Genomic DNA, 15,610 nt, shown 5'->3' on the forward strand with positions numbered 1-15,610 from the left:
CACCACTAGCACTTGGATTCACTCGCCGGGTCCACATGACCTTGGAGTTGATAAACCAAAGCAAGTGTGCCTCAAGAAATGATCCAGCGCAATATTTCTCTGGAAAGAAAGGCAGTTTCTCTAGTTCATCGTCTGCAACATTCACACTTAAAGAGCCATTAGAGTGGATGTCTTACTGACCACAACCCAGGAGGAGACACAAGGTATGACTCCACCCCTTTTACATCCATCTCAATGCTACTATCATCATATATATGAATAAACTGTTTTTTTTTTTTGGCATAAATAAAAACATACACATAAAGAGAAAATGCTATTTCTTCAAAATGAAACAGCATATCACTTTGAACAGAGGTTTATATGACTTTTTTTCCAAATAAAAGACACCCTGTGTCACATAGGATCGTCTCAATGCAGCAAATGTAGTAGTAGGTAGCTTAGTGTCAACAGTGATTAAAAAAAGTTTATTTTACTATTTTTGGCGCATCTCAGTCAGAAATTTGTAACCAAAATTAAACCAGAGCTATTCATTTACTTTTAACATATTTTTTTAACCATTAGGCACATGTAAAATCCTTGAATTTATTAAAATACACAAAATCTGATGTATAACCTGGTGCGCCTTAATTCTGGTTGTGTTTTTAATTCTTCATGAAGGAGTCAAAGAGCCGCATGTGGCTCTGGAGCTGCAGGTTGGAGATCCATGCTATAGATCAAGGGTCTGCAACCTGAAGCTCTGGAGCCACATGGTGTTCTTTTACCCCTCCATTGTGGCTCTTTGGCTTTAAGGAAAGTACTAACAACCTTACTAAATATTAAATTAGTTGAGTTTAGCACATACTAATATATGCTACAGGATCTAGAAAGTGACACGTTTGACTCAGTTTTCTGCTGCAGCAGGAAGATCTTATTTAACACAGAGTATTTTATTTTGAAAGGAACTTGTAAGACGTTAAATTGTTATATATAGAAAATATCACACTTTTTAAAATTAATTTATTGTAGATATTTGAAAGCTACATTTTCTAAAACAATAACTAAATGGCCACATAAAAAAAGAAGTAGGATTTGGGGGCTCTCTCCGTCAGAAACTGGACCAAATGGCTCTTTTAGTGTTAAAGGTTGCCGACCCCTGCTCTAGTTCATGGCACCAAAATGGACCCTGATTAGAATCTACAGTAAAAAGTGATGCTACAAGACTTGGGTTTCTAATGTGAGGGATTAAATATGTTTGAAATATCAATAGAAACGAGCAATAATTGCGCCATTGAAGATCTGCAACAACCCCCAGATAATTTCCTCTGGTTCTGAACAAAGCTTCTTCCCATGCTGTGATGTTTGTTACATTTTCACAAAGTACCAAACCTGTCATGTAAAGGCTCTTTAACCGATCTAAACTTTACTATTTCAGTATGTTGTTAATGAAAACCAGTAGGTGAGCCTTCCTATTGAGTACAGGTCACTATTTAATGTCAGTATTAGCATACTGTCCATCATCATTTGCATTTTTTCATATGGATCCTCTGCTCATCTCCACCTGACCTTTTCATAATTAAAGAGGCAACCATTGATCCTCAACGGTCTGCTGTCCTTTCACACTTTCTTCTCTCACTCCTCCTGTTTTCTCAGGAGTGTGTCGAAGTTATTCAGACTCATTAGGATGTGTTGGCCTGATTAAACAGAAAATGGTTCGGAAGTTTAACAACCAAACAGGACGGGTTGCTCTAATTGGATGAATGACCAGTAACTGAGCATCTGTGACTCAGTTATTTTCCTGGAAGATCGAGCAAAAAGAAAAGAAGATGGATGAATGGTAATAAAAATAAAGAATGACATGATGGAAAACATGGAAAAAAAGAAAAGTGAGTCATGTTTACGATCAGTCAATAATATATGCAAACAACTGCAGGCTTCAAAATAATTGTTCCTTTGATATTAATTTAGTTAGTTACCCATTAACCCCTAAATAGACATTGATAACACACTTGACATTTTGTGTGGATAAAAAAAACACAATTCTGAAAGGAGGATGAGATGTGTCTGTCGCTCTATTTATTTTAGGATCACGTCTTATTCGTGTTATTATTCATATAGACAACTATGATGACATTCATAAGAGAAAAACTCCAGAGACTCTGTCAACATAGAAACCGCATGACAGTTTGTTGTAGCTAATTTCAGATTTCTGCAGTTTTATTTTGGGCTTTGCATGAGATGAGTCACCAATAAACATCCCAAAACTGGTTTATTTTACGGAGAAAGTGTTTCATAAATCAGATTCAAAAGTTAGCAACATATAATTGAAGAGAGTGATATTTTATTTGCTCATTTTAATTATTTCATAAAGTTTTTTTTATTTAATCTTTTAGATAAATGAGAATATTGCATTACAGTTGTGTTTTGCAAACATATTTATCATTAAACAAATGTTACTGAAAGTCTTCTTTCATTAATGCACCTGAAGTTTGAAGTCCATCAAACACTTCAAAAGTTTAATTTACATTTGTGGTGTGGATAGTTTAAAAAGTCATGGTTCATTGCATGTTCTATAAAGTAAGAGTATCAATAAAACAGAGACTGATCTACTGCAGCGTGTGAATTTCTTCATAAGTGCATCATCATACAAAGGAAGAGCAGAGACGCTGAACTACATCTCATTGAGCTGCATCCTCAGGAAAACCTTAATGAGTCCATTTACAGTGAGAAGCCAAATCCCAGATGATCTCATTCAATAGCTTGAATCCTTAAAATGCTTTTCTGGCATATTTATATCAGAAGGTATTGACAATATCACAGAAGAGCCAACAGTCTTTAAAACAGTCATTTCTTTTCCAAGTTATTAGTGAAACAAGAAAGTTGCTGAACAAGCACAAATGCTGCAAATTGATGATCAAAAGCATGAAAACAATCTCTGAAATGTCAGTAAAAATTAATGCACATTGCAACGTCACAGCAAGATATACAATATAAGTGGGAAACACATTTCCAGAAGAGAAAGAGGTAGAAAAAGGACCAAATTTTACATTTTTGAGGGTAACGTTTTAAAAAAGATCAGCACAAAGTATACACATATGAGCAAAAGAATAAAAGATTCATAGTGTTTTGGGGGGATTTCTATAATTTCTATTATTGAGAAATTAGAGCTGTAATGAAGAGCCTTAAGGTTCTGAAAAATTCTAAGAATTTGTCAGAGTAATAAATAAGTACACACAGCTACTAAAAGCTCTATGGATTTCCAGGAAAAAGAAAAAAAAAGACTCTAAAGTAAGAGCAAACCGGTTAACGAAGGATGCTAAAACTGGATTTTTGATGGATAATAAATACATGCTTGGGGTTGTCCTCTACCAACTAAAACAGTTTGTGCTTTATTGGTTGTGTTTTGTGCTAAATCAGGTATGAGGAACACAATAAACACCAGAGATTGATAAAAATATATATAAAGAAGAAAAAGAGAACTGCTCTTTTCTGGAGTGGCACAGCAAACACAGACTCCAAAATGTAAAATTGTAGTAGGAACTGTGCGTTCTTTGAATGCACGTCTTAGAATAGATATTTATTTGCAGCACATCCTTAGACTTAGAGAAATGTGCTTGGTTAAAAGAGATAAAGAATAATAAGGACATGTTAACACTTTAAAGAAAAAAGACAAAGGAAGAAAGGAGTTTAGCTTTTAGGAGGGAAAATAGTACTACCATAAGTTAAGTCCTGCAGATATGTGCTGCTGAAGGACACAATAACTCTTCAGAAAGTCAGAGCCGTGACACAAACTGCATAAAAAATAAAACCCAACCAGAAAACCAGAGTTACTCAAAGTCATAGTGTCATATTTTACTCTCGGATTGTAATTTTACAAGAGTTGGTTTATGAATAAAATAACTACTTTGCTGTAATAGATAGTAGAATTTCAGAAAACCAACATTTTTCTCAGTTATACAAAAAAAATTAAATGTGATCTAAAATATTCAATTAGTTTTCTCTGAAGTTTAAAAAATGTTTGAAAAATTTAATTATTGTTTGTTTGTTTCCATTTAAAAAAATGTAAAAATGTAGAATACTTTACTTCTTAAAAAAAAATAATGTGTTGATAAATGTGTGTATAAATTCAGAAAAGCCAAAACTGTGTCCATTCAAACTGCAAACAACTTGTAACAGGGTGGTGAGTGTGTCAAGAACAGAGTTATGAAAGGCTGTAATTACTGCTTTAACGTTTGCACCACAATCATTAATGACCGGTTCCTAACCTGTCTTGGTGTTGCCTCCCTTGTATCTGATTTTGTGAATTGCTTCTAGGAGGGCTTCTTTGTTGCCATGGGAACTGAGCTGGAATTCAGTCCTTGCATCGTCGCTGAACTGAGCAATGGCCACCTGGAGGCAAAGGGAAGATACAAACACATTTTAAATCAAACTTCTTATTATCTACAGTTTACCCAAAATACATCCTGGGTCATCACATGTCAGTCATAAACCATGGCTCAAAGGGTGTTGTACTTTAGGTAGTCCAATTTTGTTGATTCTGTGTGAACTGTAGCATTAGTTTCTTGTTCTTAGCTGACAGGAGTGGCACCTGGTGTGTTCTTCTGCTGCTGTCTCAAGGCTGGACGTGTTGTGCGTTCATAGATGCTCTTCTGCAAACCTCAGTTGTAACCATATGATTTACTGTTGTCTTTCTATTAGCTGGAACCAGTCTGGTCATTCTCCTTCAACCTCTGGCATTAACAAGACATTTCCACCAGCAGAACTGTTGTTCACTGGATATTTTCTCTAATTCTGACCATTCTCTGTAAAGGATGTTTGTGGGTGAAAATCCCAGTAGATGAACAGTTTCTGGCACCAACAACCATGCCACGTTCATAGTCACTTCAATCACCTTTCTTCCTCATTCCGAGTTTAAATTACAGCATATCGTCTTGATCATGTCTACATTCCAAAATGCATTGAACTGCTGCCATATGATTGGCTGATTAGAAATTTGCGTTAGCGAGCAGTTTGACAGAAGCGCCAAATAAAGAAGCCAGTGAGTGTATAATGGAGTTCTGAAGCCAAACGGCTGTGCTGTGAGGACGACAGTCTAACATCCACCTCATTATCACTACTACTTCACCCTCCTTTAAAAAAAAAAAATAAAAAAAAACATCAAACATGTCATTTGGGCTAAAATTCTGTTTTATGCATTTGTTGTACAAAAACAACCCAGAATGGATAAAACTGTACAAGAAATAAAGAGCTTCAATAAAGGACATTGGTGGTTTGTGGGTATGGATAGAAAGATAAAAGCATTAATGTGTCTAATGTTTCACTTTGGTTTTTCTGTAATGGGCTTAATGTAGAAATTAAACCGTCGTCCTTTCATTACTTTGCCTGAGTGCATGTTGAACTCAAGCTTGGGTGCTTTTTCTCAGGTACTGAAGTACCTGTTCTAATTCACACTGCTACAAAATATTTGGGTTTTTTGGTAAATATTTGAGTGCAGTGCAGGTCTTCTGTCTACAACCACTTGCAACTATAGACTATATCCCCAATCCTGATACAGGACTACGTGGAAAAGCCCGACCTAAAACTATTTCTTTTTATTTTCATTTCTTAATTATTTTGTTAAATACTATTAATACTAATATTAATGCATTTTATCTTCATTACATTTTTTTAATGGTCCAAAAGCTTTTTTGCATCACCAAAAACACTTTGAATGACCTCTGTGTACAATAAGTGCAATTAAACCTGCTTTAAGCTTTGTGTTTGGAGGAGAGTTAATGTTTGTTTTCATTTAATTTTGAATTTTACAAAATAAGAGACAGAGAATTTCAATATCTTCCCCCAAAGATTTTTTTTTTAAAGCTGGTTCTGCCTGAGGCACACTTATTCACTTATTCCAGTTGGTAATGGGACAGATCTGAGAGCTTTTTGTGGTCGGTTCACTAGATTTCTGACATTATCATGTGAATGTGTGTATATTTGTCCCGATTCCTAAAAGGGAGTTATCTAACTGCCTTACACTAAGAGGTGAACAACTGCCATTATCTCTACACTGCTGGCTCAGGCCGGCCTGCCTCTGCCAGCTCTCTCCTCACTGCAGGAACATTTCTCGCATTACCGTCCCTGCTTTGCTGTTAGCTTTCTGCTGCCAGAGAGTTTTAGGGGGACAGTGAGGATCGCAGAGTGCTTAACTGCAGACATTACACAAATGAAACAAAAGGGTTCAGCAAGCAACTGTACAGTGTGACAAACGAACCAGCTGAGGCATGCTGACATAGGCGAAGCAGAGCACGAGAGAGCCACAAATACATCAGCTCACATAAAAAAAACATGAAAGTAGCAGCCTTAAGAGAGAAATGTTGAAGCTATCATTGAACTAATACATGACAAAAACACTAAAGCAGCAGGAGCACAAATACTCTGTAACATGATTGGTGTCTAGTTGATCTTTCTGATGTTAATTCTATCTTTCACTATGTTTAGACCTCACCGGTTAAACCAAAAATTGGTGTCATAAAAGGTAATTCCTCCTGTTTTAGACCACAATTACAGCACATTAGAGAAGTTGATTAGGGACACCAATCCATCCCTTTACCCATCAATCCATTTTCTTCCACTTATTCGAGGCAAAGTTAAGCAGAGATGCCTAGCTTTTCCTCTTCTTGGCCACTTCCGCCCAACTCCTCTGGGGGGATTTTGAGATATTCCCAGTGTATTCCCTGGTGCCTTCATTAAGTAGGACATGCCCGGAACATCTCCCAACCTTTGGGAAGCATCCAAATCAGATCCCACGACCACCCCAGATTCAGACTCAGCTTGCTCTTCACGTACTCAGATCAGTACAACAAGTGAACACCACACCAGTCCACCTGCTGATCTCACATTCCCTCACTTGTGAACAAGACCACGAGATGATCCACCTCCACCTAAGGCTTCTCCACTGACCTAGAGAAAGACAAACTACCTTTCGACTGTTGAATACTCTCAGATTTAGTGGTGTTGACCCTCATCCCTGTTGCTTCACACTTGACTGCAAACGGCCTCAACACATGCTGGAGGTCCTTGTCAACATCCTCTGCAAAAAGCAGAAATTAAATCCTGGAGATAGTACTGCTGTTCCTGAATTTGAGGTTTGAATACTAGCTGAACTCTCCTCTCTAATATTCTGAATATACTTTCTAAAGGAGGGGGAGGAGTATGATTCCCCAGTGGTTGGAACACACTCTTGGGAACCCCTCCTTAAAAAGGGGAACCACCAGTGTTAATTCCCTGACAGTCACATGATGCTGCAGAGAGTAATCAACCAAGAGAGACCCAAACTATCTAGAGACTTGAGACTCCACTTGCCACTGAAGAGCTACTCTAGTACTTCAGTGACTTTAGCTCAGAAAATGGAAATTCCCGAGTCCTCAGGCAGTATTTCTCAACAAAAGGTTCTCAAAAGGATTGAGAAGGTCTGTGAAGAACTCCTTACACTGTCCAACAGTATCCCTAGTTAAAGCCAAAGCCTGGAAAAAGATGCTGGCAGAAAACTGCTTTCCCCTTTTGAGGCAGTGGAAGATTTGCCAGAATTTCATTGAGACTGATTGGTGTTTTTTTTTTCCATAGCCTCACCAAACTCCTCCCACAATTAAGTTTTTGCTACCGCAACTTCTCAAGTCGCAGACTGCATAGGCGGCTACTACTTGTCCGCTGCTTCAGGTTTGGTAAGATTTCTTCTTCAGCTTGATGGCATACTTCTTTCTTTCTTTCCCCAGGAGGACAATGGAGTTCCCTACTGTGGCATGTTACAGTATCCCTTCAAGAAACCCAAAGAAAGTTAGCTAAAGTCCCAATCAAAGACCCAAACTGTACCTTGTCTGGAGGCACAAATGATCAGAAACAGCTAAGCAAAAAACTTTCAGGAGGAAACAATGGATTCTCTAGGGTTTTAAAATTCCTTTTAACTTTTGCAACTCTTTAATAGGTACAAAACTATGCCACTGATTTCTCAAGAGAATTAAGTAAATTGGGCAAGAAACCTAAATAAAGTAAATCAATGCTTGAGTTAAAACATCCACAATGAATGCAAATGCTAAAGACACTTTAGAAATAGGGCCAATTTTGGTCATCTGCCAACATCTGTTTTCATACTATTTCACTGTGTTTTCTGACTGTTGAAACACAGGCTTAACATCAGGGTAGTTTAATTAATTTAGGGTAAAGTAAAACAGATCTAAATGTATCCAGACACTATGTTGCTGAAATAAGTTAGAAAATGTAAAAATACAAAGGATCAAGCACAAATTTAAAACAAATGCAGACTGCTGAGGGCTTTGTAACCTACTATTGGCCAAGATTACAATTTAAAAATAAAAAAAAATAATAAATCAACTGTCTTTTTATTGTTTGGACATATTTTTCATCATTGTTTAGTATGGACACGTTGTCTAAGCCTGTAATTTGTTTACATTAAAGTTCTCATGAGCAATGATTTTTTTTGTTTTGGTGGTGGTGGGGGGGGGGGAGGTTGTATCACAAAAGGTTTTAGAGATGACTTGAAATTCTATATTAATCTAGAAGTGACCATTGCAGAGATGATTAGCTGGATAATTGTAGGAAGGAAAACTAAAATAAATGTGGAATGTAAAGTAATTGAAGTGTTGATTTGGCTTGATGACTTACCTGGGTGCCATCTGGTCCAATCAGATCTAAGGATCCCATAGTGCTGTACAGAAAATGTGTGATCTTCATGAAGTTGTCGTCTCCAATAGACCAGGAACCATCAACAAGGAACACCAGGTCAGCTTTGGCCTCTTTACACACTAGATAGACAGAACGAGATGACTTGTTTTTTTGACGCAACATTTTTGCTTATTTCAGGTTAGGTGTATTCTTTTGTCTTCTCATGAAAATACTATAGCATGACTGTCAGTGGAGGACAATAAATAGTACATAGCATCCCAATGTATTCAGACTTTAGGCTAATACTCAAGCTAAGAAACTGTAAATAAAACTTCTCATAGAGGAAAACTTCTTAAAGAAAATCAGTAAAGCATTAAAACATTCACCCAGTACTGTCATTTCCTTCCTTCTGCCATTTGCTTCCCACGTCCTGTAAGGTTTGTTTAGGTGGGGCTGCACAGTGGTGCAGTGGTTAGCACTCTTGCCTCACAGTGAGAAGGCCCTATAGATCAAATCCCAATTCTGAGCTTTCTGCGTTATCCCCATGCATGGGTTTTCAATGGACACTCCAGCTTCCTGACAAGGTCCTAAAGCATACCTAATAGATCAACACATTCTCACTCCCAAAACATCAAAATGCGACGTTTGGTTAAGGACTCCTCCACGTCACTTTTTGATGTTTTGGGTGTCCCCTCCATTACTTTTTTGACACGCTGGCTGTTCCATGTGTCCCCTACCTCTGGGCTGTCAACTGATACCGGTCCAATACCACGACCCAGAGTGCACCAGTACCCAAATCAGTACCCTAACCTGGCATCGGACACAGTACCAGACCCAAACCAGTACCAGATGCAGTTCTGGATGCAGTACCGGATGTGGTACTGGGCATGAACCAGTACCGGGTTAGGGTTAGGGCACAGGTACTGGGTTTGGGTACTGGTATTGGATGTGTACCCCGTCCCAAGGGTTGTGGACCCCTGATTTTACGAACAGCCAGCACGTCAAAAAACAACGAATTGGGGAGGGGGTGGGGCACCCAAAACGTCAAGAAGTGACGGGGAGGGATTCTTAACCAAACGTCAATATGTGAGGACATGAGGATTAGAATGTGTTGAATAGGATAATCGGTGACTTCTAATATTGACAGTGTGTGTGTGGTTGTCTGTCTCTATGTGGTCCTGCAATGGTCTGATAAACTGTCCATTCCAGAGAGTAGCTGGATAGGCTCCAGCAACTCTGACCCTGAACAGAATTAAGTGTATAGAAATTAGACGGATTGATGGTTTGCTAGAGTTTTTCCCCTAAATCATAACATGAACATCAAATGATGCTTACACATAATATTGTTCAAAGTGTTTATGTATTTTATGTCATGTTAGATACAAAATAAATACATACATACATTATTTAGACAAGGAATGTTGTTATGTTGCTGGAGGCCTTTTTCCTCCTGCTTTTACCCTTCTCCATCACTGCAGCTGTAAGGTTGTTCTCAGTTTGTAGGAGCTCTCAGAATTGTTAATGATCACGTTGGCCTTCATAAATTTAACAACAGAACATGAAACATCCATTCATCAACCTCTCCGCATGCTCCTGACCGATTCATTTCACCGTCCACATCGTTTTGAAACACAAGTGAGTGAGCGAGCATGTGTGGACAAGAATGTCAGGGCCATCTGGGCATCTCTTTGTGTATGGAATTGAAGAGGTACAGCAACATGAAAAGCAGCTGGTGTGACCTCCATGACGACCAGCAGATAATATGAGAAAATGACAGACATTTACCAAATTTATGACTTTAACCATTTTTAGAATGTCCAAACTGGCTGTTAGATAGCCATCCTAGTGCAAGACTGTACCACATTAGGTTTGACTTTAGATATTATCATTGCTATCCTGCTACGATCAGCATTTTCCACCCCATTTCTGATGCTTTAACAGGATATTCAGGGATATGTCTGTAGACAGTATGTAGGTATTCATTCTATTGTGTCATCGATCTATAATTTAAAAAGTTTTCTTGCATAAAAAAAATTAGGAGAATACATAATGACACAGTTAGGCTCTGAAACTCTTCCTAATCTTAACTGCCAGCCTTAAATAGTCAGTAATCTTCATGTCCTTCTACACATCTTTTCCTAACTTTTATCAATAGTACGCATCCAGTTCACTTTGTTTTATATGCAATTTTACCTCCATTTGTCATTAATTCCCTCCATTTCTATAGTTTAGCTGTTAGTTTGTTGACATCAAACAAAAACATGCATCTCATCTTTTTGCTCCTGTAAAGGTTAAGACACCAGCGGAGCCACCAGTCTGACAAAGGTCAGAAATATGAAGAAAAATACTTCAGGCAGACTCAGCGGGTGTGTCTGTGTCCGTCTGTGAAGCTCAGGCTGATCATTTCACAGGTGAAAACCTCTGAAGTAAAAAAAAAGAAAAGCACTATTGTATAAGTCTGAGATTTTTGCTTTTGTGATGGGAAGACCTAATAATACATTGTTATTAAACAATTAACCTGTTGTCATTAGACAAAGAGTTATTTCAAATTAATTCAAAATCATGCAATTAAAAATGTATATCCCCATACAAAACAGATGAGTTGGCTATATTATTCTCTTCTTTTTTATTATTATACAAAAACTCTTCGTTGAGACAAAATACTGTTTAATGAGCTGACCTGACAATAGAGCCATCTCTACAAACATTAAACAACTGCTGGACTCCTTTCAGTCTCTGAACCTTAAAACTCAAGCTGCTGACAAAATAAAAGCATCCACATTTCTACAAACTAAAAAAAACTTTTAACTTGTCATTTAAATGTTTCTTCATGGATCTTGTATGACTAAGTTTAATAGTAGGTTAATGGTAATAATAATTACTAGTATTTATTATCCTCTATACATTTTATTCATGTTTCAATGCCACAGCTGCTAAATTTATCTCACAGTTAAAACAAAACTTTAGAATGACAAGAGATATAGGAAGAAAAAATAAATAAATTAGCAAATGAACCCCAGCGATTCATAAAAAAATGAAATCTTCTTAAAGGTATTTTAGTCATGTTTTCTTTTTTGTTAAGTCTCAAATCCTCACATCAAGAAGACAGTAATCTTGGTGTTAGACTTTACCTTCTTTAGCAGGTGGGATGGTAGGAGGGGGCTCTGTGGTGGGCGGCTCAGTTGGAGGTTGAGTGGGTGCTGACACTAGGTTTGTCACAAAAATGTAAAAAGACAAGTTAAAAGCTCAAGATGACACCAACTGCAAGAAAAAAACAACTTCTAGTCTTAAATTGACTACATGCAAGTTTGTAACTACTTTCATCCCTAATATAAATATAATACTGCATCATGAGAAATGTCTACTTCTTAATATACCAATTTTATCCAGCAGGGTTCACAAAGTTCTTACAAGATGCAGCAAAACAAATTCTTAGCTTGACTTGATTCTGCATTTCATGTTTTGGTGCGAGGTATAAAACACATTTCCAGAAATGTGGTTGAAAATCAAACATAAATCGTGAGATCTTTGGTCCTACTTTTGATTTTGTTTTGAAGTGTTTGTTTGGAGAGAAGATGCTTACATGTCATTTCTGTGATGGAGACTGACGGCCCCTCCATGTCCTGGACCTGCGTATAAATACTGATCTGATATTGACTGCTGGGGGTGAGGTCATGAAAACAGTGACGAGAAGCTCCGCCTCCCAGGTTCACTTCCTGCCTTTGACCATCTGTGAAGAAATAAAGAGAGAAAAAAGAATTGCTTAGAGAACAAACTTTATTGAAGCAGCAATACTCAGCATCGATTTAAAGTCCAAGAGTTGTGGCAGAATCACCCAAGGGAGGTTGAGCATTTATTCAAGTCCACATACTTTATTTCTACAAATAAAATAAAAGTGTTGCATTAAAGCACACAGTGAAGCACTTTGGGAAATAAACCCTGACGCCCTCAAAGGATTTTCTTCAGCAAGAGTAAGAGAGTCGAGTATTTCCTTAAGTATAAATATATTTATTTAACAACTTTAATTAATAAACATCTGATCAAGTCATTAAATGTATTATTTCGAAGGCAGTGTGTCAAGGTAAGAAAGCAAAAAGAGAGAGATAAATCATTTGAATGTCTGGCATTTATAAGTTTGCAAAAGTTAAAACAAAAAAGTATCAAAGAAATTCCTCCGATTAAGCAGATTGACAAACAGTAGCAGCAGAGATGACTGGAAACAAACAGCTCATCCATGCGTGACGATGAGAGCATGGAGAGAGCGTACTCAAACAACAGCCATGACTTTAGGGGAGCAAACATGAAATAAAAGACCATCCTGGGTTCAACTGGTGTTCAGCGTTTATCTAGGAATGGCTGACACTTTAAGTCTCTTCAATTTAAACAAATGTATCAATTAAAAGTCTTGAAAACTCTTGAAATTATTAAAAAGATCTTTTTCATAAGTAGAATTTCTCAAAGACGATCAAAAGTTACCTGTTTTTATCAGATAATAAACATTTTTCAAGTTTTTCTACCTTGAATTATATTTATTACAAAATTAATGACAAAATGTATATATTTTTAGAGTAGATCTGTGTGTAATAAAAAGATTCCTTTCCTTTATTCTAACTTATGACTTTTTCCCCCTTTGGCTGTTTAGCACAAACCATGTTTATTTGTACAAAACAACATCATTTTGTTCTACAAAGCCATACAAGTTAAGAAAAACTATCTTAATAAAAAACAATATTCCAGTTTCTTTTCTTTTTGCTTAGAAATTCTAAATATGATATATTTAATTTCATTTTGAATGTAATTTCACTTATTGACATGTTTTTTCAAACAGATGTTCTCATTTTCTCTAAGTCTACATTATCGAGTCAAAAGGTCACGCTGTTCTTTCTCTCATTTTGTTGATGGAGAGATCTTAATGTTTTTCTCCTACAACAGTTTTTTTCTTTCATCGACTCGCCTTTCAAATGTGAAAACACAACAGTTAAAAAAATATTATTTTAGCAAATTCACTGACTTACATAAGTTTTAACCAAGAGAAATAAAATTATTTAAGAAGATTAAAAACATTAACTGTGTCTTAAGCAGAAAAAAAGGTTGATTGGAGGCCTTGACCCTGAATTCCGTCACAATAAACAAATAGAACAACACTTAGTAAAAATTTCACTGCATTTTTTTGCCAATTGCTCCAGGTTATCAAACAAAACAAATATGCCCTTTAAAAAAAGCTTAAATCAATAAATCTGTTATTTTGTAGTATGAACTTTCTTAATTTCATAAAATCCTGTTTTTAACCGTTTTTAACTACCAATGACGTTTTGTTAATGTCAGGTGAAATACTAAAGCAGAAGAAGGACATTAGCTCCACTGCACAGATTACATTCAAATTGGGCACTTTTCTCTTTCATCAAAAGGAAATGGGTTTAATGATGACACATTGGCTTTGACTTTTACTGCATTTCAAAGACCTTTGAATCTTTTTGTTAGAAAAAAAACTATAATTTAATGGTGTAAGCATTAGATGTATTACTACACATGAGAGTTCAATTTAAAAATTACATTTTAAAAAGATGGATGACAAGTTTATATTCCTAAATAGAAAAAATGTTATGTTTTTCTTTTTTGTGACTTTGAAGCCACAAATTTTGTTTTTATAGAAATATAAACTCCATATGTGTCTAAATACATATCTTGGCTCATGATTCAATATTTAGTTTGATTTGAAATCTGAAAAATGTGTAAAATGTGTAATTATATTGTCTTTCTTAAGTATATGAGCAATTCAAATTCGTTTGTTGTTTCTTTCAGCCTCAAAGATTTTCTTAAATTTCAAAAGATTTCCCAAATTGTATTTTGTTTTAGATTCTTGCACCTTAAAGTAGTTTATCTTTTTTTAATAGGGCATTGGGAGGTTTATACACATTACAGGGTAAGCCTCCAAAGGCCCACAGGAGCAATGCAGAAATAGATGGGTAATTATTCAGTCTGTAGATTCAGGAGAAACAGTGTGGGGTGGAGCCAAGTTTTTTAACCTCTGAAAGATTCTTGAGGGAACTTAGGATTTTGCCAAACAAGTCCAGTAATTTGTTGAATTGATCTTTGTATACAGTAGATGGTTGGATAGTTAGATTAAAGGGTATCCACGGATGGATGGATGGATGGATGATGGATGGATGGATGGATGGATGGATGGATGGATGACTGGATAGGAGGATGATGGATGGATGATAATTTAAGAATTGATGGGTGGATGGATGATGAATGGTTGGTTAGATGAAAGAATGATAGATGGCTTTATGGATGTATGTATGAATGTATGTATGTATGGATGGATGGATGGATGAATGGATGGATGGATGAATAGATGGACAGATGGATGGATGGATGGATGGATGGATGGATGGATGGATGGAATGATGATGGATGGATTGAATGATACATGGATGGATGGATGGACGGAGGAAGAGATGGATGGAGGGACAGATGGATGGATAAAATAATGATGTATGGATGATAAATTATGGATGGATGAATGGATAGGTGGGTGGGTGGATGGATGAAATGATGATGCATGTATGATAAATGATGGATAGATGGATGGATGGATGATAAATGATGGATAGATGGATGGATGATAAATGATGGATAGATGGATGGATGGATGATAAATGATGGATGGATGGATGGATGGATGGATGGATGGATGGTCGGTCAGTTGGTTGATTCATTTGTTAAATGATGATGGATAGACAGAATTGTACAACAATCTAGAAAAATGTATTGATTAACATCCTAAATTTGATCAAATGTGAAAATAAATAATAAAACTGTTTAATTTCAACAAGCAGACAAATTGATAGCATCGTCCTCACACTGGGGTTTTCTCGGGAAACTAAGATTCAACCAAAAATATATTTTTCAGAGCTGTTTAAAATCAGGTTATTATATGACTCTCTTATCGCACTGTTTCCGTAGAAAC

At 36.5% G+C, this 15,610-nt stretch overlaps 1 protein-coding gene across 3 annotated transcripts in view; it reads right to left on the reverse strand.

Moving 5' to 3' along the window:
- Window positions 1–15,610, reverse strand: part of col14a1a (collagen, type XIV, alpha 1a) — a 130,152-nt gene that overhangs the window by 49,418 nt on the left and 65,124 nt on the right. For all 3 annotated transcript variants that reach the window (XM_024267014.2, XM_024267015.2, XM_024267016.2), the window contains exons 24-27: window positions 12,221–12,367; window positions 11,769–11,843; window positions 8,638–8,777; window positions 4,242–4,365 (exon numbers count right to left, since the gene is read on the reverse strand). In XM_024267014.2, coding sequence (XP_024122782.1) covers window positions 4,242–4,365; window positions 8,638–8,777; window positions 11,769–11,843; window positions 12,221–12,367 — 486 coding nt within the window. The remainder of the gene's footprint in view (window positions 1–4,241; window positions 4,366–8,637; window positions 8,778–11,768; window positions 11,844–12,220; window positions 12,368–15,610) is intronic.

Source organism: Oryzias melastigma, linkage group LG16, assembly GCF_002922805.2.
Source record: "Oryzias melastigma strain HK-1 linkage group LG16, ASM292280v2, whole genome shotgun sequence".
Taxonomy (NCBI): Eukaryota; Metazoa; Chordata; class Actinopteri; order Beloniformes; family Adrianichthyidae; genus Oryzias; species Oryzias melastigma.